Consider the following 26,362-nt stretch of genomic DNA (forward strand, 5'->3'; position numbering starts at 1 on the left):
GTATTGAAGTGGTTATGTCATTCATCAGACAGAGGATAAGACAGTTCACAACTATTCCAGAAACTCGGGAGAGCTGTTGCTCTATGATAAGGCTCAAAAGCACTTTGGTTCAGATGCATATTTCAAATCCATGGGAAGAAAACCTGGGCTAAAAAAGAGCCACAGCACTCCATCTGGTCCTCACCTGTGGTGATTAACAGACAAAGACTGAGGGCAGTTTTCCTGCAGTCTAGACATATGTTTTACTTCAGTCACTTCAGTCCAAATAGTAGGAATGTTCATAACACACAGGTTGACCAGATTTATTAAATCTGGCCATATAAATCAGGGGTTTTCTGCATGCAGTATGCTTATGAAAAATCTGCCCCCTGTAGGGACTGTTAATTCTGTGAAAATAGAGTTCCATATGCCTCTGAAGAGAAAAAAACAAACCAAAACCCAAAACCCACTGTCTGCAGTGCAAGAAACTCAATCTTCTTGCCAACAGACCCTTGGAATGAGCTTTCTCAAAGAAATGTTGTGAAACATCATCTTTAATTTGTGGTTAGTTGTTTTTTTTCCTGAGACATCCAGCACTAAACCCAGAGAACCTGTGACAAAAAAAGAAATGCACAGAATGTTTGTAAGGGGACCTTGAGATTTTCAAATTAAAATATATTTTAGAAACTACCAGTATGTCACCTGGAGACAAAAATCCCAGGTAAGAAACACCCAAAGAAGCTTGACTTCCTAAAAGGATACAGCTAATTAAGAGTTGCAAATCTGTGGACTAATAATGGGATTTAACAAATTGTGCAGGATACACTACTGTTCAATGCCAATTGAAATAGCATGGACCAGAGCTATATGATTACATCTTCTTCCTAGTGAAAATTTCTGGAACAACCAAAGGACTAGACTGTTTCCATAACTCTGGAAAACTACTTCAGATGTTGTGACCTTGATTTTAAGTAATGCAATTTGATTTTTCTTTCCTTTGGGCCTATTACATGTTACTTGCTTTCTCAGTATGATTTACCACTAATCACACTGTTATCAAATAAAGATCACATCCCTTTAAACTTCTTTGCCCATCCATGTGTTATTTGAAGAGAGAAACATTTTTGTATGATTTCAAGAATTTTATTGCTTAGAAAACTATTTTTTACATGTGAGATACCTATGTAATAAATATTAAATCTGTGGGATCAGCAAAAATATAAAAGTCAATTTTTGGACTAAGGATAATTTCCCTGAAAATTCATTTGAAAAACAAGTGTGCACAGTGGAAACCCATGCATTTCAAAGACTTTCCAGAGAGTGAGAGGCAAAGCCTTCAGAAGATAACCAGTTCAGCAGTGGGACCATGCTGCTCTTGGGAGGCTCAAGCAGTCCCAAAGAGCTGCAGAACAGAAGAGGGAAATTACAAATGGGAATGCTCCATGCTGAAAGCAGGTTCTGCATTTAAAGTGAGAGCTAACCATCTAAAAGTCATGGTTAGGCCTCTTTACAGTGAAAACTTTCTCCAGCAGTCCTAAAAATGCCATCCTCCACAAACCAAGCACAAAAAGCAACAAGGTCTGAAAGAACTGTGACAAGCTCCTTTGGCTGCATAGGGTGCCTGCTCTGCCCCTGCAGAGCCTGTAGCACAACACAGCGTGTACCCCAGCTCACACTGGGTAACCAGGCTTCACAAAGACATGCATATGCAACATATCACATACACAAGAACAACTTCAGAAGTCGTGCAGCTGAGAGAAGTCAGCTCCTGGGGTAGGGAGGGCTGGTGGCAGGAGTACCAGGCATACGCACTAAATCCTGGCACACGGTGTGGGCAGGGTGGCACACAGCCTTCTGTTACTGGAGGGAGGAAGGACGCTCATCTAGCCAGCACAGATGGTCACTGCTGCATGGATAACATTCACTGCACATTTCTCATGCACTGCAGATTTTTGCACTTTGCCAGCACAGCCCTAGCACACATCTGAGGGAAGTGCACTCTTCAGTGTAACCTATGAGATGTGGACACAGCTCAACACCTACTCTCTCAATCCACACTGATGTCATCATGCCTGCACTTGCTGCATGTCTGCTCTTCAGCAGCTGCACTGGCACACACTGTACCTATCATCTCTGCTGAAGACAGAGGGAAGGTGGTACCAAACAGTAAAGGGTCAGGTACTCCTTACACTGCTCACAGCTATCCCTGATGGTTTGAATGACTCCATCTCATTCCCTCCCAATCTAGCATTGAACAGGTGAGTTTAACTCACTGTTTTCTGACCTCACCACAGTTTTCTACTACTTAAAGTGTGGTTACAAAGAAGATGGAGGCTCTTTCTTTAATGGAAGTCACATGGAGAATCATAGAATCACAAAATGATAGAATGGTGTGGGTTGGAAGTGATCTTGAAGTTCATCCAGTTCCAAATCCCCTGCCATGAGCAAAGACAGTTTTCACTAGACCAGGCTGCTCAAAGCCCCATCCAACCTGGCCTTGAACACTTCCAGGGATCCACAGGTTCTCTGGGCAACCTGTTCCAGTTCCTCACCACCCTCAAAGGGAAGAATTTCTTCCTAGTGTCTGATGTAAACCTGCACTCTTTCAGTTTGTTTAGTTTAAAGCTATTGCCCCTTGTTCTATCACTACATGCTCTTGTAAAAAGTCCCTCTCCAGATCTGTCATAAGCTACCAGGTGACCCCAGGGCCTTCTCTTCTACAGACTGAACAATCCCTGTTATCTCAACCTTTCCTCATGGGAGGTGTGTTTCATCCCTCTAATCATCTTTGTGGCCCTCCTCTGGACTTGCTTCAACAAGTCTATGTGCTTCCTGTGCTGAGAGCTGGATGCAGTACTCCAGGTGGGGTCTCACAAGAGCAGAGTAGAGGGAAGAAAAGGGGCAGCGGGTACAAGTCGCACTGGGAGAGGTTTCATTTCAATAGAGGAAGAAATTTTTTTACACTAGGAACAATCAGTCATTGAAACAAACTCCCCATGGATGTGGTAGAGTCCTCATCACCAGAGGTTTTCAAGATGTGATTGGACAGGATGCTAAATAATCTCATCCTCGCTCCCTTTCCCACAAAAAGTTGGACCATGTTGGAGAACTCTTCAAAGCTGAGCAGTTCTATAACTATAAATTGTTTAAGGAGTTTAAAAGTTACTTGTACCTGCAGCGTGTGTACTTTAACATGCAAATTCCCTCTAAAAGCCTTCTAGAGGCAGATTTTAGAAATTCCTCTCATTCTATAAATATTTAAACATAGCTGTGCTTTCAAGCATGTGAATGCGTGTCTTTTAAGCACTAACATGAAAGGCTGCATGAACAGAACGTGTCACAAATAAACAATGCTGATAACAGCTAGAAAACACCTCTTTGGGGCTGGCAGTCCAAAGACTAATCCACAAATTGCTATCTGGAATGCTGCAGTATCAACAGATACAAACATGAAACGTAGGTAATGTTCACTGACATTATATAATTCTTCAATTGTGCTTAATTTATACCTATACTTAAACAATGGGATGGACAGAAATAAATTAGGTTACTACAATACAAGCAATAAGATAACCTAGTACATATTGCTTAACTCTTTTTCAGGTATTGCTTTACATTTCATTTCTCATGCACTAAATTTGCTCTGCCTTTGTTTTTTTCTCAGATAAACCTGTGTAATAGAAGAAAAAATGCTTGTGTATTCTATAGACAAAACACATGAAATTGAGGATTACCTCACCTCCAATAAGGCTTTTTTATTAGTGATTTTTTTGCATTTTTTCTTTCCTTTGTTCGTTATTAGTTATTTCAGTTAATTTAAAAATATTATACCTAATTGCAATTTTTCTGATTACAAAGCTTTTACAATAACAAAGATAGATTATGTGTAGCTTGAATTTCATTTGTAGTACATAAAGGTCAGTTGTTTATCAATATTTCTCAAAGAATAATCTTTGATATTTTCCTTCTTTTTAACTGTGTATTCAAAAGGTACTGCCTATACTCTGTCACTAAATTAAATTAATGAGCTATCTGATTTCAATCAACATTCCTGTTAATCACAGAAGTTATTAGATCTCACTAACCTAAAAGAAAACATATTTCCTATGTTGCCATGGGGTGGTGCAGACCATGTTCTTTGATGCTTTCTTCAGTCACATCTCTGAATAGGGCAGCTTTAGAAGGCAGGATACAAAAATATATAATCTATTGATATACAGTCCTACAGAAATTTCTTTCTATTATAAGAATGTTATGTTTTCGTAGAGATTGAAGATTATTATTTGACTCTAAAAGATATCACACTGCATATAAGACTGTCAATGAAACACAATATTGAAACATATTTCCTCTGATTACTTGTTTGTTAAATTATGTTGACTTTATTACACTTGTGAATCGTAGACAAATACTGTCTCGCTAACAGTAAATATTTAGTCTCTGGTCTCACAAATTCAGCATGTGTTTGCCCACCTATAGCACAAATGTACTGTTAGTCATTGGAAAGAAGAGCTGGAAAGCTTTAGAAGAAAGGTCTGTAATATAGAAGGTGAACTGCTGATCTGCAGCGATATCAAAAAGAAAAAAAGCTGGTCAGCAAACTCCCTATGGGAACAGCTGAGCTGAATCTTCCTTTTTAAATATTCATTGGATTCCCCCTCCAGTTATAAGCCCTTTTTTTCACATTAGGAGTTTCTCATTAGTGCTGCCCTCCAGCAAAGCATGCGAAGAATCAGCTGCACCCGCTACTTAGCCTACTCTCCAGGGCAGAGGGATCAGTAAAATCAGTGTCCTATCCATCAGACATTGTATGGTAAAACGCTCATGATGGATACAGAATTTCAGCATGTAACTAGGAAATTTTAACACAACAGCAAGTGCTATATCCAGTAAGAGACACACCTGCTGTCATTTTCTTTGTTCTTTCAAAGGAAAGAAGGGTTTGCTGCCCATCCAAGGGCTTTTTCTCTTCCAGTTTTCACACCACCTTCACAATATCATACACACTTGATTCAACTGTACACAAGCAGACGAGATGTGAACCCTCACAGAGATGGCTGCCAGCTGCCAGGGGAAGTGTGTGACCGAACAGGAAAGGTGTGGATGCTGGCAGCATCTCTGACAGGGTTATTTCAAGCAATTCAAATAAAAAAAGGAACACTGTTTTTACCTTTCATGTTTCTATTTGCTACCTCATCACAACATAACCACTTTCTTGCATGGTTTTTCTATTATCACAAAATTAATGTAAAACCATTAACTTTTCATTCAGTCAAAATGTATGGTACTTTGGGTAGTGATATCGGTGAAAGAATCTGTTAGTGATGTCATTTGTATGAAAAAAAATGTACAAATGTTTATTTCCATGATGTAGAAAAAACAAAAGCCAGAAGACTTCTCCCAATCTGAAATCTCTTTAAATCAGCATTTTGCCCACAAGATCTCTGTTTCTTTCTTGATGCTTCTAGAACTGTCCCTATCAGTTTCTCTCATCTGTTCTCAGTATTTTCTTTTCTTTCTGTGGACAAGGAAACTCACTCAAAAGTCTGACCAGTGAAAGACCTCATCTGACTTGTGTGTATCAGAACCTGAGATGAGGATTATCACAGCTTCAGCTTTCTGTCTACATAGAAGAAATTTAGTGGCTTCTTGAAGTTATGTTAAATAACAGGTAGTGGCCACATGCAACCCACAGTTCCTCTGCTCCCAACTCTCTACACAAAGACATGCTTTACAACCAACAGAAGTAATCTCATCTTGACTTTTTAAAAAAAAACACCTCTTCAACCTCTGGTCTCAAGACATGAACTCCAGCTGTGCTTATACAGGATATGTTCAGATACCAGGAAGACTGACCACAGAAACAGTCTTTGCTTTAATTAACTTCTTCCTCTGATTTTACATACCACTGTCAGAAAAAGATCATTCTAACCCAGCTCTTTTCTGCATTAAAAAAACTCCTATTTTCTGTTTTGCTTCTAAGTAAATTGACTGGATAATGGCTTGGGAGACCATTTTCTCAAGGTTACTCATTAAAAACTTCTCCACATCACCAGCTGCTGTAAACTATGTGGAGGATTAGATCCTGGCCTAGGAAAAATCGTGGATATCTCCTGCAGAATAACCTCTCCTTTTGCATGTCACCTCTCAGAATATGCAAAATGAGCATAGAATGCCAAAACCTCTGCTGTTGTAATGGGCACAGCTCCATGATTTTAATGAGATTTTGCATATTTATGTTAGTAAAAAGTTTGTCTCGGTGAATTTTGCCAGTAGAGGCAGGAAGTCAGGATACTGGGAGCTCTGTTTAATCCAAACCCACGTACAGAGAATGTGGACACTGTAAGGGCTGCTTTGCAAAGCACAGGTTAAAAGACAACCGTAACTCAAAGTGTGATAGTAAATCAGATACAAGATGCACAGCACAGCCCCTCACAGTATAAATGTACAGTATGCAACACTTCTGCAAAATGCTGATCTGCAAAATTTAGTAACACTGCAGTATTTCCTCATGGCCCTGAAGCAGATCAGGAAAGTATGGTCAATCTTTACATTCACAGGAGGAGAGAAGGAAGGGAAGGAATGGAATTAATCTCTGCTTTTGAGATATTTCACATTAGCAGCCACTGGACAAGGTGGATCAACAACTTCAATATTGCACATCCCCTGCTCCTTGCCTCCCAGTTTTGCTTCAAAATTATTTAAAATCATCTGCCTCAATGTACTTTGAGTCCTCAGGGACCAAGAACAAAGTAAAGTCTATTGCCATCCAGCTCCTATAACAAGCACTTACTGCTGACTCCTTTCCTTTTCTGATGGCAGTTGTTGAGATATGAAAACTGCCAGAGGTAATTGGAAGTATGATGTACTGCTGAGCCTCATAGTGATCTAAGAGTAGTTGAGAAGATCAGCATCATTGTCTTACTGTCTGTCTCCTGGTCTCTATAAATCCCAGCTTTTACTACCTTTGTTTTCATCATGCCAATCAAATACTTGATTGCCCAAGGAATAAATTACCAGATAAATCACTATTTGGAAGCATAGCTCTCTCTTTGACAGTGCCTTATTTCTTGTGACATTGTATCCATATTCTACAGTACTACTATACAAGGTATTGAAGAAATAATCTTTGTGATTCTTTGTGATATCATAACATAGAAAAAGAACAACATCACCTCTAGAGAGTGCAATGCAATAGTGTAATATACAGATGGATAGAACACTGTATTGCAACAAGGAGAGCTAATTAATGTGAGGAAAATGGGGAGAAGGAAGAGGGCAGTCTGCTTCAAAACTCAGCCTGGTATGAAGAGAAAGCACTTAACTGGCAGCAAAGCTTACAAATGTTAGTATCATAACAGGCCTAGTGGAAGACATTATGGACTTATAGGATGTATGTGTGTGGTACACTGTAAATGCAGAACAGGGAAGTTGAAGTCAGAACATAATTTCAGGGAAATTTAATATCTAGATCTAAATGGACTGCAATAACTGCAATAACTTCAGAATCTTTTAATTCCCTCTGGGGGAACTAATTTTATCTGCTCTATAAAAGGTGTCTCTAACACTATTTAAAACATTTTTCTTGAATAATTATTAAACCTTCCACAGGCTGACACCAGGGTTGTTTTAAAACCCATTAGGATAAATATGAGAAGCAGTCCTGAAAGTTAAGTATATAGGTTTTAAAACAAGTCCATGGGATCAGATGCTAGTGTACAAGTGAGTGTTTAGTGTACTTTCTGTACCTGCTACAGCTGACTTGCAAAAAGGCTGCAAAATCTACTGCAAGTTAGAATAATACATCAAAGAGAAACTAAAGATTATTTTGCATCTGAGAATCAGGACACGTATGTCTGATAGCATGAAGTGTGACTTGTACTTCTCTAAATACATGGTTTTGTATATCAAATGGATCCATCAACAAACTACTGAGCCTTTTACCTGGTATATTCAGTTTTTTAAATGTACCTGTAGGGAACAGTCTTCAGTTACTAGCCTGAGCATTTGCATGGCTGTGGGAAGCCTGAGTTTCAATCCCCTCAGCTGAGATGGAGTTAAGTCAAGCCCTTTCTGTGGGCCACTGCTTTAAAATGTGTGACTTTATGCAACATGTAGGTCCACCCTTGCAATTTAGAAAGTACTCTGTAAGGCTTTCTGTAAGCACTTGAGGCATGCTAAGATCATATCTAAAAAATTGAGTTCATTGGGGTACTTCGGTGCAGGAATACTTAGCTTTTGAATTTTAAAATGGAGGCAGGTATTTAGGCATTTATTTCCATCAACAGAAAATCCCTCTGAGCATGCAGAGAAACAGAACCTAAAGCTACCAAAGAAAAAGCAACTTGATATGTTCAAACACATGTTTTCATGTCCCAGGATCGTACTCTGAGCAGCAGGTTTGTACACATAAACCAATGGATGTTAGATATCCATGACATTTTAGATATGTAGACAATTAGGTGTGGGTTTCTTGGATTGTTCCATTAAATCTAGTTGTCCCTGTTGGTACCTAAAGGGTACCTTGGATTTTATCCTTAGCAACTAACCTACACTTATAACTGAAACATAAATAGTGCATTGATTTTCAATCTAGTTTTTATGTCACCTAATTTATAAGGGAGGTATTTTAGTTGTTTGTTGAGTTCTTTTCTTAAAGAGGAAAATTACGTGTTTCTAGGCTTCACAGTACTTTGCTTTCATCTTATGATTAAGCTGAGTGCCACATTCTCAGACAGTAATTATAGAGTACACGAGGTTTTGAAATAATCAGAAGCATGTCCAAAAGTAAAGGTTAGGTACCATATTCATCTCTGATTTATGCCTATGTGTCCTTGCTCACTGTGATTCTGAAGGCATGCAGTGAAAGACACATAGGAAGGTTTATTAGAAAATCCTTGTTTTCCAGATCAAAGCCAAAAGAGAATCTTGAAGTAAAATATAGGAAAAACTTGTGTGTGAAACAGTGTGGAAAAGTAGGCTGCCATTTTCAGTCTGTTCCTAGAACCATGATGAGATAATACCAAATATAAAAAAAAAGATGGAGTATAAACTAAAAACTGACTGTCTCAAGAGTTTAAAGTTACTTGGCAAACAAGGCTGTTAAATGCTTGGAGATTTTTGGTGAAGCTGAACTCAAGGCAACTGCAATATAGGTATATTTTTACCGTTAAACATTAGTATTTTGCTGGGACCAGTGTAATGATTTTTGCCTAAAAGCACCACAAGCACAGTACAACTGCATGTTGGTTTTGCAGAGATGTCATGTGGAAAAAAAATGCTCTAAAACTGATTTTCTACTGAAATGGTCCATGTATCCCCATATCACCACTATAAGAATACCTCAAGATTTCTCATTTGCTGAAGTGACAATTTCAAGAACTCTTGTATTTTCCCCATCAAAAAAGCCTTGATGTACAGCTCGTTGAGTATAAAGTCCCTCAGAATTGACATGAAGGGCTCGATTCTCAGCCAGTGTATACACAGGCATAGTTTCCACAGCCTTCAGTCAAAGTCATGCTGATTTGTGGTAGGTAGCAATAGTTTAGTGGGTCTCAGTTCTGAAAGGATTTGAACATTTCTCGCTATGTGCCAGCAAGCATTTATGGCCTCACAGGTAGTGCTCCTGCAGGAGATGCTCTTGAGAGAGTGGTCCTGTTTGTTCCTTCTTCAGAAATCAGATTCTAGAAAAAGCTTCCCTTTTTCATCTTCTGATTTTCATTTCTTCAGTCTTCATTCCATACCATGACACACTTTGACCAACGTTGAATAATCCCCTGAGCTGCTTCTGTTTCATCTTTAAACGAAATAGGGTGTTTGGCTGCATTTCAGAAAATTTGTCATTTGATTCAACATCTTAATGCATTACCTCATACTTGCCCTGTTCTCACCATATCTTGGAGCTTGTCACTTAGAAGCTCACTCATATTAAGGCATGAAATGAATTTAAAAAGCAGCAGGTATTCCCAGTCACTCCACATGTATCCGAGCAATCAAGGACAACTATGGGAAAAGGTGACACTTATTTATTCCATGTCTGGAAAAAAGCTTGACAGCATTTGAGATTCTATCTCTTCCTTCTTTCAAGCTACATGGGAAAGAGACCTGAATGCTGTTGTAATCTTTATGTGGAAGAGGTCTAAAACTGGACATGATACTGTCTGTGCTCTCTGAGAGTTCTCCTGATCCACCATTCTTCTCTCTCTCAGTCTAAAAGAATATGGATGATTTCAGCTAACAAATTCCCTGTCAAGGTACAGGCAATGCCCTTGAACTCTCCTGTCTGCTTCCTCATCACACTGTAGCTTTTGATCTCTTACACTAAAGGCCATGCTCATTGCACTGCTAGTGTGAGGGTCTGCATCTACTGGAACTGGTGTTTCATGAGTCTGGCCAGACGAACCTCTGATATGTGCTTGTTGGTGGCTTTGCTCAGTCCACTGTTTCTACATGCTGTGAGTGAATCACGTTAAAGAAGCAATTCAGTTTGCTTTCCTCTTCGAGGCTTTTAGTGGGTATAAAATCAGACAGCGTGAGGTTTATGTGGATTTAAGCTTTATACTATGTAATCTGATCTGAAAATGTGTTAAAAGCAATATTACATTGTCTAGGTATGTTTCAAAGGATTCTCAAATTCAGATTCTGATGGCAGAAGCACTTGTGAATATTTAGCATAAACCTCATATTCAAATTTCTTGAATTCATAGTTTTCTTCTATTTTTGCTTCTTGTTCAGCTAAAGCAGCTCAGTATCTTCCCATATCACTTTTCAACTATGGAAGATATATATTCTTAAGTAGCTCTGATTCTGCTCCTTTATTTCATTGTCTCTAATGCAAACTTCAGGCAAGTAAGGTGTAAAATACACCGAACACTACCTAGTGTTACTCTATATTTAAAGACAATGTAAAGAAGCAGTAGGTTTGTTTTAGAACAAGTAGCAATGAAGTATGCAATGATTTCCCAAGACAGACAACTTCAAGTCTCTTAAAAATGTTTTTATTATTCACTTCTCCACTAAACTGGAAGAAGCCCGATCCTTTTGCACCTCTACATAAAATATCCAGGTTGGATCTTTGGAGAAATCACTACCCTAGTTTTTGTTCACTGCACATAACATTTTTGTTCACCGCACATAACAGTCAGAATGTTTTTGTACAATTTGGAAAAATATTGAGTAATAAAAACAGTCCAATATAATAAAATGTGTCACACAAAAGACAGAGACAGCAATTAGCATTAGTTCACTCAAACCAATGGATACTACACCACTGACTCCATTGGACCTTTTATCTTATCTCAAAAGGGAAAATCCTTTTAGTCCTTACCTGTACACTGGTAAGAGTGGTGTATTGATAAGCTTTGACTACCAGGTAATTGGCTTCTATATCTATTATCCCCAGGATCATGTACTTCCACCATCTCCTTTTCAAAATTGCCAGCAAGTTCTCTTCTCCTGTGGTAATGAACAAGAAGAACTATGTAAGAGTTAGGTTTACATGCCCAAAATACCTACCTGTTGAGAGAAGTTATCTAGATCTCTCACATTTACACTAGGCAGTTGAAAAGCACCACCTATAAAGACATACTGCAAGGAGGTGAAAGCTAACACACCCTATTTGTATAGCAGATATTAGAAGAGCCAGCCTGGCAAAGTAATATGTCAGACTGATACTTCACTTAAGACATAAATACCAGCAAGAAAAACAAATGCAGCTTGAGCAGACTGCATATGTGTTCTCACTTTTAGTTTTTTATATATAGACATATATATGTACATATAAAATGTTAAATAATAGAGCAGTCTATTACATAAATTTATACTTTCCATACACGCTGGTAAATGTTGTATGTTGCACACATGATGCAACAGGGGTTTGCCAGAGAGGAAGATTGCCAGTATTTGTAAATGAGATGGAATAACAGATCAGGAGAGTAAGAGTATCACATTTGGGCCTTATTCCGATCCCAGAGGTTCAAAGAATCAGGCTTGTTTAGAGAAAGGCTGCACTGAAATAGCTTTTTTTGTGACAGGTTGCTCTGCTCCTAGGGTCGATTTCTGAACCAGGCAGGTTTGCTGCCTTCTATGGGAACCCTGTCAATCAACAGTATTTAATCTTCACCACGTAAAGACTGACAGTACAATACAGCCTGCAGATCAAACCCACAACTTTCAAAAGGTCAAAGCATTCCTCATGCTAGGCTAGGGATTATTATTGTTCTCCATTCAAAAGAAAACAGCTCATTAGTGAGGGTGGGCAAACCTGTAACTTATTTGCATTACAGTAAACTCCAGACATCATGAGATACCACTGTGAAAGGGGATGGACTGTGACTGAACACAGTATGACTAGAGGTCTTTCAGTGTCTGTAGCTTTAAATGGGATCTAAGTAGGGTTGACTTGTACTGTCAACGTACAACAAACAGTATTTGAACTGTTTTGAAAGTTTTAAAGAAAACCCTACTATTTGGAGATTTGTTCATGTTGCTGTATCCTTTCTATGTGCCCGTGATGTGATGGAAAACACAGAAGAAAAGGAACATTATCGTCAGTTCCCACCAAAACTTGCTCGGGCTTCCCAAGTCTCCTTCATTTTCCTTCATCACAAGTGTCTTCACGCTCTTGTTCAAATAGACCTGGTGATATACGGGCTGCCATACCACAGCAGAAACAGCAGGCTCTCTATAGCACACATATCTCAGGTCTTACAGATTCAAACACAGAAAAACAGACAATTACTTCAGAAGTTAATTCAGAAATCTTAGGTGTTAAATCTTAGCCCCATTAAGTGACTTGAATGGGCATTTACCTGAACAAAGCATCTGAACAATTTCATGTTTTTTCATTAACAGATGTTCACATATACACACTTCCAGTGGGATTTTATTAGACAACAACCTAATTATTTGTTACAGTGATAATGACATCAAGTGCAAAACTGTAAACACTAAAAAGTCTTCCTTCCCTTTTCTCCCTCTCTTCCTTCCTTGCATCCCTCCCTTCTCTTCTTTTCTTTCTCTTTTACTCTTTCTGTCAGTACGCAGCAGAAAAATAGCAGAAACAAAGTGGTGAGTAGGCTAATATTTGAGACATTGAATATAAATCATACCACACTTCCCTGTTACACCAACTAACAGAAGAACTCACGAGAAAGAAAATTCTATCTTTCAGATGTGAATTATGACTACGTCTATGTTCTTTTAAGATAATTTAAGCATGCAGAAAGAGGAATACTTTGGATCTTATTTCTTAAATTTATTTAGGGAGGTATTTTCAAAAAAGCATTTGAGATTAGATGTTCTAATTCCTATGAAAACCACACAGATATATCCTTTACAGGTATTTAAAGTATATCTCAAATTTTTATGCTGCCCAGACAGTGCCTTTAAAACATCAAGTGGAAAAGATCAGTGCAATGGAAAGGTGTTGTTAACATTTCAGAGTGATTTGTCATTTTAATTGTAAAGAGAAAGTTAGAAAAACAAAGACATCAAGCTGCAGTCTTTCTTTGAACAGTAAAAATCCTACCTGAATCTGTTTTTGTTACAACAGGACCTTGATGGTACCTACAAAAGCAGAAAGAAGCAGTAGGCTCAAGAACTGCAGTGGCAACAGGTTATCCTAGTATGGACTATGGATACAACTTAAGGACTCTTGGTGCCTTGGTTTGCCAGGGCTTTCTTCAATTTCCAACCACAGATCACTGTACTGCTCAGATGTGGCCAAATAGGTTAGCTTTAAAAATGAATGTATGGCTATGACTTCAGGCTAATGAGTAAAGTTAGTGTTTCCAGGAACAGAAATTAAATCTTCTACGATTTTAACTGACATACACAGTTCTTTCTTTAGCTTTCTCAGTCCTTTTCTTTGCCAATGATAAAAATTTAGTAACTTATCTTTGATATACAACTCCAAGATATTCCAAACTGCAAAAGATCAGTTTCAGCTGAGAAGGCTGGGCAGAGTAAAAAGTGACACCAAAATGAATTTATGCAGGTACTGTACAGCTCTGAAGAACATTGTTTAGCTTCACAGCAAGCATCTTTGTTTTGCCCAGTAGAAAGCAGAGTATGTATAGACATTTAGCATGACAGAAATAAACTAGAAAATTAGTTCCTGGAAAAAAGTCTTGTACAGGAGATGCATCTTTTTCAGTGGAACATATTTCATCTTTGCTTCCACTCCCTTGCTGCATCTCCTGCCTCTTAGAGTGTAAGAAAGGTCTGGTTTCTGACCAGGGTCCCTCTGTCCACATTATTATTATTGTTCATTATTAACATATCAGTTGTGCAGATCTATAAGGTTTAGCAAAACCGGTGAACCGATGAGGGTACATCTGAGCTGATCACAAGTGGTGTTCACCAGGGCTCAGTACTGGGGTCAGTTCTGTTTAATATGTTTATCAATGATCTGGACAGGGGGATCAAGTGCACCCTCAGTCAGTTTGCAGACAAGACCACATTTAAAGAAGGTTGTAGTTGTAGTGAGGTGGGGGTTGGTCTCTTCTCCCAAATTACAAGAGATAGGACAAGAGGAAATGGCCTCACGCTGTGCCAGGAGAGGCTTAGATTGGCCATCTGGAAAACGTTCTTCATGGAAAGGGTTGTCAAGCATTGGAACAGGCTGCCCAGGGAAGTGGTGGAGGGATTTAAAAGGTGTGCGGATGCAGCACTAAGGGACATGGTTTATTGATGCACTTGGTGGTGCTGGGTCAACGGTTAGAGTCAATGATTTTAAAGGTCTTTTCCAACCTTAACAATTCTATGATGCTACAAAAAAACAATAGATATTTAACATTGTTAATCTGGGGACTGTTATTTGTTAACTGCTCTCTATTTGTTTGGCAGTGTCACCACAATTCATAGAAGGGAACGAATCACTTTTAAAGTGGGAAACTTTCTAGGGAGATAGGCACAAGGAAGATTATCATCTGCAGTGACTATGAGTCCAGTGCTATGGACAAAGCAAGGAAGAGGCAGGTGGAGTTCTGGTTTTGACATGTGAAATAAAGTCACCATATTCAAATGTTCCACTTTTGCAAAAGTGACCCTGTAGAAGGCAACATTGTAAGACAAACTGGAGAAGGTGTGGAGCTGCCAGAAGGACAGGACCTCTGAACAGCAATCACAGATGGCAGGTATTGTTAGTGAATCAGACAACAAAGAGAAGTGAAATGGTAGTTAAGGAGATAATTGGGAATCCTTGGCTTAATTGGGGAAGACTAAAAGGAGAAGCAGAGGGAATTGAGAGCTTCGTGCAGGGGCTGACATCCTGAACAGAAATAAACATTACCTTTACATTAAAAAATTGAGGGGAACAAAACCATCACACTTACTTAAAACCAAAAAAAAAAAAAGAGACAATCTGGAGGTTTTTTTATTTCCTTTGATGACTACTCAAAGCAAACTAATTAATGACTTTTGAGTTGTAAGCATTGTAGGCCAGAAGAACCAAATGTAGATGCTTATATTTGAACTAGCTGGTAAGGCATTTTAAAGCTGTTTTTTTAACCTGAATTGTTTAGAATGAGATACTGTGTTTTAAAATGAACATCTTTCCCACTGAATGTTAAGAGAAGAGAGATTCTGTCAGATCACGTGTTTTTGTTATTATCACAATAGGTCTGTGACTAAGATTTCCAGCAAGTCATATAAACAAACATTAAACCATAAGGTGTGCCAGTTAGTTTATGGGCAACATTTCCAGCAAGGCAAAGAACATACTAATATCAGTGAACATGAATTTATGTAAGTGCACAGATTAATGCCATCTTCAGACACTGTCATCTTTTGATGGAGATCCCCTTTCAAAAAACAAACTCCTAACTTCTGTCAGCACTTGAGCTTTTAAAAATGTGAGTCTTCATATTCAGTCTAATCCAACTGTAATATAGATTTAAAAGCAAATTGCCTGTAAAGAATGTTTCAAGAATCAGAAGTCTAACACATGGTTCACACAAACCCTCTCTTTGCTCTTTCTAGAATGATAGGTTTAAGTTTTACATTTTTTACTGATTTTGCAGTGAGACCCACTTGACAGTTATATACAGTGGAGTTCTCAGTGTTGGAAAAAAAGCTACAGCTTTGCATTTGCTGGCTCAAATTAAAAATCAACAAATAAGCTGCTTTGTAGAAGAGAAGGTTTTACATCATGTAATAGGGATTTACCCCTGGGGGGTTACAAATTTAAAAATAAATTAGAGAGAAAATTAAAAGAGGCTTTAGCTGTGCAGTGTCTACCAAAATACATATATACATGTGCAAAAACCTTTTCACATTCACCTACACAGTGGCAGAGGTACAATAAAAAACCCCAACAGCCATTAAGACAGCAGATTTCCAATTATTTGTGTATGGGCTTGATACACAGGTAGAATAACAGCATCACTAGCCTAGAAAATAAGCATATTGCTTCTCTCTCATCTGCTGCAGTCTCTCTCTTTTAATTCAGATGACAACTTGCTATTTAGATCAAGATCATCAAAGGAGCTGTGCTCTCCTTACACTTTACAGAGTTTAGTAGAGAGACCTAAATGAGTGCAGGAGACTTGCAAGGGGGAAGCCAGTCTGGGGAGGGAGGGCTGCCAGGCATGTTGGTCCTCCCCTGTCTCTCACAGGAGTGCCAGAGTCAAGTGCTACACGGTAAAGCAGGAAAAGACTCTCAGAGGATGAAGATTATACCAGGATTTATTTATTATCTCTTTTATTTGAAAAAGAATCTTAATTAGGAATCAAGATTACAGGACAATTGTTTATATTTCATTTTCACCCATTATAGTGACTCTAGCAAATACACCGGTACCTTCACTGGTACCAACATTGTTTCTCTACAGACTCTAGTCATCCAGTCCTGCTGCAGGGCCAGGGCAGGAGGCAGGGGTAATGGCATGTAGAAGGAATACAGATCTCTGTATTACAAAGCCAAAAGTATCACACGGCTGAACAATAAAACTTTGCTTGGGCAAGTTGCTGGTTCAGGAGACTGAAAACCTGCTGTAGAAGGCTTTCAGCTCTCCCCAAAAGCTCAAAAGAACTGTCTCTCTTCTGTGAGACTTTAAATCCTCTGACCCAAAATGGTTTCTTATTTCCTCATATCCACCTGTATTACTGATGACTACTTTATGGTAATACTGTTGCCTAAAGGCAAAACACCAGCACTGCTTAATTATTTGCACAATAGAGAAAATGTTCTCTTACAGAATGCTCCTCCGGCATTGTACCATGAGGCTGCAGGGCTTCCTGCTGTGTGTGCTGAAGCAAACCTGCAACAGGTGGTGCTGCTGTGAAGGAACTCAGGAGGAGCCGGCAGAAAAACCTCCCTGGGGGTGAGCTACACCATGGCAATTTGTTTTCACATTCTTACATTCTTAAGAAGTAAAAGTTACTTACCAGCCACAGTACTTAACACAATTTATCAGTTTTGAAAGGGTTCTATTTATTTTCATTGTCTGTTTCAACTCTGTAGTCTTCAACGTTTACCTACTATACTAACATTTATTTGGCTGGCAGTCTGTAAAAAGGTACTTTATATAAACTTTGATCTCTAGATTACCATAGGAGTAACACAAAATGAAGGTAACGTTTGTACCTCTTCTGTCTGCTACTTCTGTCATTTTAATCCTCCTCTTTTTTGTAATATACTTAGCCTATTGACACGGCATAACAGCTTTCCAGTTAGTAAATTACAAGCTCATCTAAAGTGTTTAGACTTGTTATTTCCTTTTAGAGATTTTGCAGATCAGTCTGGTTTGACCCTGGATGTAAATCATAATAGTTGAAGTCAGATCTAAGAATTTGAACATGCATTTTCACAAACCATGAAAGGATTAATTTCTGGTGCCTGGACTTTTATCCAGCCTAAGCTCTGTGGTCAGATCTGATTATGTTCATATGTCTTCTTATTTAATGAGATTACTGGTAATATAATTGAGTTTTAGGGGTAAATTACAACTAAAACTGCACAAATAAAGTAGTTGGCCATTTTACTCATGCCTCAGTTTCTCTCCTGCCTGCCCACTACATTACATACAGTTTTTCCCTTGGTGGCAGACACAATGCTGGGTGTTACTACCACAGGTTACTGCAAGGAACAGTCCATGTCAAGAATCGTGTAAGACCTGAAGAAAGCTTGGAACAGCACACTGTTTCAAAAAACAGACCTCTAAACTCCCAGCCCTTTAAAATGTTAAGATAAAAGACACTGTGATGTTTCTAGCACACAATGTTTTCATTTAAGTTGGTTTATCTCGCAGACTAAACTTAGGTAAGCACCTTTCCTAAAATGGCAGACTGTGTCCTGGGAGGAGCACTTGCACCTCTGTAATGCAGAGAGACATGAGCACACCAAGAAGCTGGAGCCTTCCCTCAGACGTGAGATTTAATTATGTCTTTCTGCATGAAATCTTCAAAATTGATTTCTGTTCTACAGTACTCTCAGATTTAAGTTACTTCCAAGCTTATGCTGTAGTCTGCCAGCTTTTGGAGTTAAATCTGACTCACTCTAATAACAACTACTTCAAAACAGGCTGCTGGACAGATTATCATTTTCCAACTGAAATCTCCTCTTCTCTTCTCTTCTCTTCTCTTCTCTTCTCTTCTCTTCTCTTCTCTTCTCTTCTCTTCTCTTCTCTTCTCTTCTCTTCTCTTCTCTTCTCTCTCTTCTCTTCTCTTCTCTTCTCTTCTCTTCTCTTCTCTTCTCTTCTCTTCTCTTCTCTTCTCTTCTCTTCTCTTCTCTTCTCTTCTCTTCTCTTCTTTCCTATTCTATTCTATAACTTTAGTCTGTAAGCTCTGCAGTCAGGCTCTTTTTCTTGCTTATCTTATTTTATCTTGTGTGAAGCTACTTACAGCAATAAAAAGGTTTTCAGAACAAAAAAAATTCTCATTTTCAAATTGACTAGAGTGTTAGTCAAATTAAAGAAATCTGTATATATCTCTGTATATCATTTATAAATGTGTAATTTGCATGAATAATTTATCCTTCCAAGTAATCTTAGGCATGTTAATCATATTCACATGACTTATTTAAAATCAAATAATCTTAAAAGAAATAATGTTCATTGTTTAAGGCACAGGAATCAGTCAGGTGCATGAGCTTGCTTTTTTTTTTCTGCCTTTCATCGACTCATTACAAAAAGTTTGTCCAGCTACCTCCCCACTCTATGACATTTTTTTCCCTGAAGACAGATATGAATAATGAATTATCTACTTGTTATTCATGATTCCTATAAATTTTATTCCCCAAAGCATGAGATTGACTGAGATAGTAAAAAAAAAAAGACATAGTGCAAATTATCATTACTATTAACCATCCACAGATAAAGCAGACCCACCTGAAGTTGAATGTCAATGCTTGTCTTTAAAAGACAGTAAGAAAAGAATAAGGAAGCCAAGGAGTGTGTATCTTTCTCTACTCCCCCCATCAGTAATGTTTGAACACACTGATCCAATTTAAATTTAATCTGGCAGAGAGTACAAAGATAACACTTCCTACAAATTTATTGTGAATAGTTAACTGAGCAGAAGAGAGAAAACCTAACATTGACACCACTAAGTATAGCTTGGAGGTACACACACTTCTTATTAGATACCAGAGTCTGGACTCTGCATCTTCTTATACACCAGCTCATTCAACACAAGGCATAAATCCCTAAGATATCACGCAGTGCTGGTTCTTGGGGCTCACCAAATTACTACCCAGTAGCAGGGGCTGGCATGAAATATAAGCAATGACTAAGAGGCTAGTAACAGGAAAAGGCTATTGGTGAATAACTGAAAATGGGAGTGTTGTCTCTTGTGGTACATACATACTCCACTACTGTGACAATTCTTGTTAGTTTAACAACAAATTAATTAACATTTAAAAGGGCATTTTAAAGATGGGAAGCTGATGCTAAAGAAGAAGAATTAAAACTTCACCTGGAGTCAACAGTGTTAACCAAAAATATGTGAAATCCTAATACCCAGCACTATTTCATGTCATTGCCCAGGGCCAAGAGGAAAGCTAAAGAGTTCAGTATACATTAGGGCTGTCTGGCTTCAGATAAATACGACTTTACAGATGCTCCATGATCTCTAGAGGTATTTCAGTATTCTTCTGTCTTAAAGGTCTGCAAACAAGCACTAAGTCCTCTTGGAGTATCTATTTGTGGTACAGCTATGGGAAAAGTTAGGAGAGTCCTCCACCTTCTCGAACTTTCTTCATACCACTGTTTGTGAACTGCAATGAAGTTTGCTAAACTTCCAAATGAAACATTAAATATTATTCCTGGAGGAATATAGAAGCTTTGGGAACTTATCATCATCTTGGTTAAAAGCCTCACATCAGAACAACCACAGATTATTCAAAAAATGATTCAAAAAATGCCACTAATTACATATGAAGCAGAAAACGTAGGAGCTGCCACTCGTTAAAGCAATTGTGAGGCCAGTCCAGGTCTCCAAGGTGACCAACAGCAGAGACCCAAGAGAAGCATGCAAGACACACCAACCCATTGTGGCTTCTTCATTGTTGGCCACAGCATGAACACTGTTTTATGCGTGGCAGTAATTCCAGTAAACCCAGTTAAGAATAGAGAAAATGCAGGCATGAGCACATAAAAATATGTGAAACACAATGGCTTCAAATAACACCCAGAGCTGGTGCATTCAGTAACTTGCCCATTTCATAATTCTTTCAGGAGTCATACACACCAGAAATCTTAATGTTGCATCTATAATGATCAAAACTACTCAAAAATCCCACTGTTTATATCCTTTGCAGCATGACTACTGAAGTATGTTACCAAAAGCATAAAATATAACTGAACCATACTAATTAATGGGAGTTAAGTCATTGCATAGGTACTCTGTCAATTAAACATCTATAGACAATTCTGTGGAACAAACTGGCTATTCATTATCACATAATCCTGAATGAGTTACCCAGAAAGACCACTAAGATTTAGACATAAAGCCAGATATATTTTTAGATGATGAGTTGATTGGAACAGGTGATATTTTGTTGCATATCTGTTGTGTTCCTAAAACAACAGGGTCTCAATGTGATGTCTGTAGATTTAGCAGCATTAGGATCAGATAAACAAATCACCCTCATACATCCATATATCTACATAAAGGAGCAAGCAATCTGGGAGGCAACAGGAACGATGGAGAGCAGCCCTCCATTCTGTGTAGTCACTGGGCATGCACTTCTTCCCTCTTGAGCTGCCAGAACTGGGCTAAAAAAACTTCGCAATGGGGTCAAGTCTGTAGCATTTCTGACAAGAAAAATACAAAATTTGCATGATTCAAACTCTATAAAAAGACAATTCATAGGTTTATGAAGCACCTCTAGCAGGTGCATAGTAAGAGCATCAATTTTTGTGTATTTTTTGCCATCTTTCACAAATATTGTGGTCAGGACCAGCATGTAAGTGCAGTCACACCCAGAAAGGTGGTGAGTTGTGAAAGTTGATGGAATACAGTTCAGGCATTGTTTTGTTCTAGATAGAACATTAAACGTTAATTAAATGCTCAGTGTGTACTAGTTTACCGTCAGTAAATCAGTCAAAGCAGCTTTGTATCAGGGACTGAACCTCACCTGATCTTGTTTTTGAACAAAATAATGACTGGAATACAAAGCGAAAACCAAGATCTACAGACAAAAGAAATGTTGTGTCCCTGCCTAGTGTAGTCTTGAAGTCTGAAAAATACAGAATCTAATTACTGTAGCTGTGCAACTGAAATAATGAGGAGATTGAGAGTGGGACTGATAAGCAGTTAGATGATATGCTAGCAAGATGGAGGTCTGCAGTCCTCTAAAAGTCTGGCAAAAGAGTACCTGCAGTGTGATGTACAAATGGAGACATATTCCATCAGTGCTCTTATAACCTGAATTATTCATCTAGCGCTACTGATGACTGGAGATTGGGCATATGCTTAAGGTATCTAAAGAGTAATTAACTGAAGATAACACGTATTATCTTTCCACGGAGGAAAGTGATAGCTAATAGAAGTGATAGAGAAATCCAGGATCTCATCAAATATATACAATAAAGTGGAGTTTAGATCATCAGGTGAGCTAATGCCAATGTTCTGCTGCTTAATGAATGAAAGACTAGTATTACACTTGCTACTTGCTATCCTACTGTAATAACAGAAACTCCAGTAATTCATCCAGAAACTGAAGTGTGCATCTTGGAAAAACTAAACACAGTTTTAGGAAGAGCTGGTTTTAGAGGCAGAATCTGGAGCCAGCACATGAGCTGGTACTTCCCACAAAGGTGGTTTGGTGCCCATTGGGGTCCAGTCCCAGAAGACCAAGCCGTTCTAGGAAGGCAAAAAGAGAGCAGTGGGGGAAGCAGCTGCTGGAAGAAGGAGCCAATTCCCCCATTTTGGCTTCAAGCAAAATAAATGCAAGTAGATCATAATGATGTATTAAGATAACTCCTGAAATAATCAGCACTCGTTGACCGTCATCTCTGGAAATCTCAGTCACTTTCTGCACAGAGTTCTGTAACGTGTGCTACTGACTCATACAGTGCTCAGCAGGGTGTGCTGAAACTCCCACTTCTCCTCACCAAGAGTTCAAGAGAATGTGCACCTGAAAACACTGATGAGAAGTATGAAAACTTGACAAAGCAGCTGTGAGTAATGACTGCTCCTCTCTTAATTCCAGCTAATTGCCACAAAGCTTTAAACATTTCCAGAAATAAAAAAGCAGTGCTATTCACAATGAGCAACGTTACTATAAAAAAGTGGTTCCTTCAAATGAATCCTGATTTGTAAGCAAATTGCTGAATACCTCACAGGCATTTATCTGACCGTGTTGCCTGTGTTTTACAGGTATTGACACAGTAGCCTTTCCACACCACCAGAAAGAACCTAACTAGAAATATGCCAGATTCATTTATAGGAGAGGAAATATTAACTTATTAGGAAGATATCCTGGCTGATAACTGCAACATTGATTTCTATAATGTGAAACTGTAGGGCTAGAATAAGAGGAACTTGCATCATGTGCAATTAACATCCAAGCAGAAATTCATCAGCTGATGAGGTAGCCAAACATTAATGCATGAGTTATGACCACATATCACAAATACAGGATCTCCCCTTACACATCCAGCTGGTTAGTTACATCCTAACAAAACATTTACCATCTTGCCATCATAATTTTATTCAGGAGGGCATCTTCCTATGTTTGCAAGCATGCATATCTGACTCAGACACTCCTGATATCCTTTGACATTAACCAAATTTTGCAAGAGCCATCATTTTTCCCCCTTTTCCCCATTCTGCAGTTGAAGCCCAGGGGCAGTTCTGTCATGCAACAACTGTTCAGCACATGAAAGAAGAGAGTCAATGTATTTTCCTAGCACAAACTGCTGATAAAAGCAACAGAGCACCGAGGACTCCAAATCATACAGAGAGCATTTTTTAATTTCTATGTGAGATTGTTGTACTGATGCATCCAGTGCTGAGCAATGCATTGGCACAATGCTTCAAGAATAGGAAACCATCCCAAAAGTAGTGGTCACCTTACCAATCCTGTCTCAGAAAACTCATCAGCACAGGCAGAATGAAGCTATATTACACAAGATCAGGCAGCCAGAAAGCCAGAAAGTGTCTGACCTTCTCAGAGAAAAGTTGTTAAAGTGTGGAAGACTCAAACTTCATCATAAAGGCCATGTTGTTTAAGTATGAAATCTTGTTTGTCAGTAACAGTAAAACATCTTCTGTGAGAGAAGTAGAATAATAAGCTTTCAGGAAATGTAGTTCATAAAATAACTCCCATAAAACACTGGGTGGCATCTAACATCAAGAAAACCTTCTTGTAAAAAAGCCTAGATGAAGTTTTTTTATGGAAGACAATTCATAAGTGATGAACTTGCACATGAACGTGATGGTAAAAGGAGGTAGCAGGTGCTATTGAGCCGTGAATTATAGAAGGGAAAGCTGAGGGTTCTGTAACCCCATCAAACAAGAAAGAAGGTGCAACTGAACATCCCATAACTATTCCCATTCTTTGATACTTAAATACACATTCACAAATTTTTAAAATTATTACCTTAATTTCCTGCAGCCTTGTGCCCAGTGAGGGTAATCTGGTTCAGGATGATTTATACCTGGTTTGTCCAGTGTGGCAATGGCTCCACAAAGTGCACAACAGCAGAGAGTCAAGACTCTGTGATGTGGAAGCAGCACTGGGTGTCTCAAGCTTACATCTTCTATAGTGAAATGTATTTCTGTGTGAAGGCTCAGCCCTTTCAGCCACCTTTAGCACTGACAGTAAGACAAGCTATATATATAAAACATGAGCAGAGGTTTCAGGTGAAATTTGTGCAGGGCAGTTAGATCCTTTGGGAAGTTCATACAGTTGTGAAAAAATTGGCGAACGTCAGGCTGAGCTCTTATGAAATTCTGAAGAAGAAATTAATGTTTGATGGCATAAAATTCAACATGCCAGACAGATGGCAAAGAAAGAGGGAGAGAATGAAAGTAGCATTTGGACATATGCATTCATCTGTTAAAGCAGATGCAGCACCTGTATAGGGAAGGTTGCTTATCTACTTTGCTAGAGGTGACATTAGGCTTATGGAAGAAGTAGAAACATCCCATATAGATGTGGGAGCCACCACAATTTATAGGCTGGTCATGAGATCTCTACCGGTCCCCCAGCAAGTACTGCTGCTGACTATAACCACAAGTGCACCAGAAGTTCAAAAAGCCGTTCTTTTTATTTTGTTTTCCTTCTCTCCATTTCTCTCCCTCACCCTTAAGATTTTCATGGAAAACCACAGCCAGCCTTTCCATGGTCTTACAGAATGGATCAATTTATCACTCTGCTCTTTACCATCTTCCATGCATAAGTAGTAATACACACATATTCTCAGTAATTTCAGCCCGGCAATATTCAACATTTGCATAGATCTTTGCTACTCCTAAGTGAGCTAGAAGACAACTCCAATGGGATGATTTAGGTCTGTTTGTGAGGTTAATAATGATTTGTTTCAGTTTTAGGCATATAGATTTAGCTTTGTTTTCTACATAGAAATAAGCAACAGGCCTTTTTTAGTTCAAAACAAGGAACTCATCAGTGCTGTCTTGTGTTGTGACAGCAAAAGACTACAGAGATCTCCTGACAACCTCTCTCTGTTTTGGTCTCTCCTTATGCCTTGATCTATTTAATGTTGCTGAAGAGGAATGCCTGATATTTAGGCATAAAAATACACAATTCCTCCTTTAGGAGATGATGTTGGATAGAATGGGCTAGTACAATTCATCCGTATGATACATATCTCACCTTTACAATTGTATCCAACATAGATATCATCCTGGAAAAATAACTTTAAACAAACAAAGAAGCAGACAAAATCCTCCAATATGTAGGTTCAGGAAAGCATATGCTAACAGATAACAAGCTGTACATAAACATGTGTGTTGCAACCATAACCCACCCAGATTTATGTCCTAGAACTTACATGCCACACAGATGATATCATATGCATATATTCCCTTGTACACTATCTTAGTCAAGATATTGAACTATATAGGCTCATCTACTGCCAAATGCTGGGTTTCTTAAATGCACAAGATCAATAATAACTGTTCAGGTCTGCTGTGATCTGTCTTACACATCTCCTCTAAAAAATTCTCGCTTCAAAATAAATGACTGCATTTATAATTGCTTACTAGTTTACATAATTTTCAAATAGGAAAGGCTAATAAAATCTCCCTGGGATTCAGACATCTGCATCAATTTCGCCAGTCAAAAAGCAATAAAATTTGCTTAGACAAAATGAACATTTTTTATGAAAATTGATTAGTACCTCCACTGAGAAGAATATGTAAACATTTTTGCACTAGAATTGTGATATATTTGTTTTACAAGTTTGATACATGTGTTTACACTCATCTCACTGCAAAACACCAGTAGGTCCTTCAAGAGCAAGATACAAGACTGGACAATATCCCTTCCATCACAAGTCTGCCCCTCCCTTGTCTGTAGAAGAAAAAATATACGCTGAGAAAGAAACTGCAAGACTAAGGAGTTGCAGTTGGGACTGGACTTAGGAACATCAAGGGGGAGGGAAAACTCCTGCATAACCATGGGAGCACCCAAATGCTAACCCAGCACGCCTTCAGTGTTTTTATTCTTTGTATTTCTACTTCAGTAAAAGTTAGTGAGTTTTCTTTTTCTCTTAATTGCTGTTTCATGCTGTAGTATGAAAACCTGGAAACCTGAGGTTTCACACATAAACTTTATTTAGATAGGAGTGAAAGGAGGTGAAGGATAGCATCTGTGATCTGAAAGGTGACTGGAGTGGTAATTATACAGAGAGAATTGCAGAACTACATTTTAAACACCAGAGTGTATTTGTACTACTACCTTCAGCTGAACCAC

The 26,362-nt window shown here is 38.5% G+C and overlaps 1 protein-coding gene across 1 annotated transcript in view; it reads right to left on the minus strand.

Annotated features, from left to right (window-relative positions):
* The window catches only part of SLC35F1 (solute carrier family 35 member F1), a 102,582-nt gene that overhangs the window by 37,358 nt on the left and 38,862 nt on the right, over positions 1-26,362 (minus strand). The window contains exon 4 of the mRNA XM_018077759.1: positions 11,306-11,433. Within this exon, the coding sequence (XP_017933248.1) occupies positions 11,306-11,433 (128 nt within the window). The remainder of the gene's footprint in view (positions 1-11,305; positions 11,434-26,362) is intronic.

Source organism: Manacus vitellinus, unplaced genomic scaffold (assembly GCF_001715985.3).
Source record: "Manacus vitellinus isolate BGI_N305 unplaced genomic scaffold, ASM171598v3 scaffold_4_pilon, whole genome shotgun sequence".
Taxonomy (NCBI): Eukaryota; Metazoa; Chordata; class Aves; order Passeriformes; family Pipridae; genus Manacus; species Manacus vitellinus.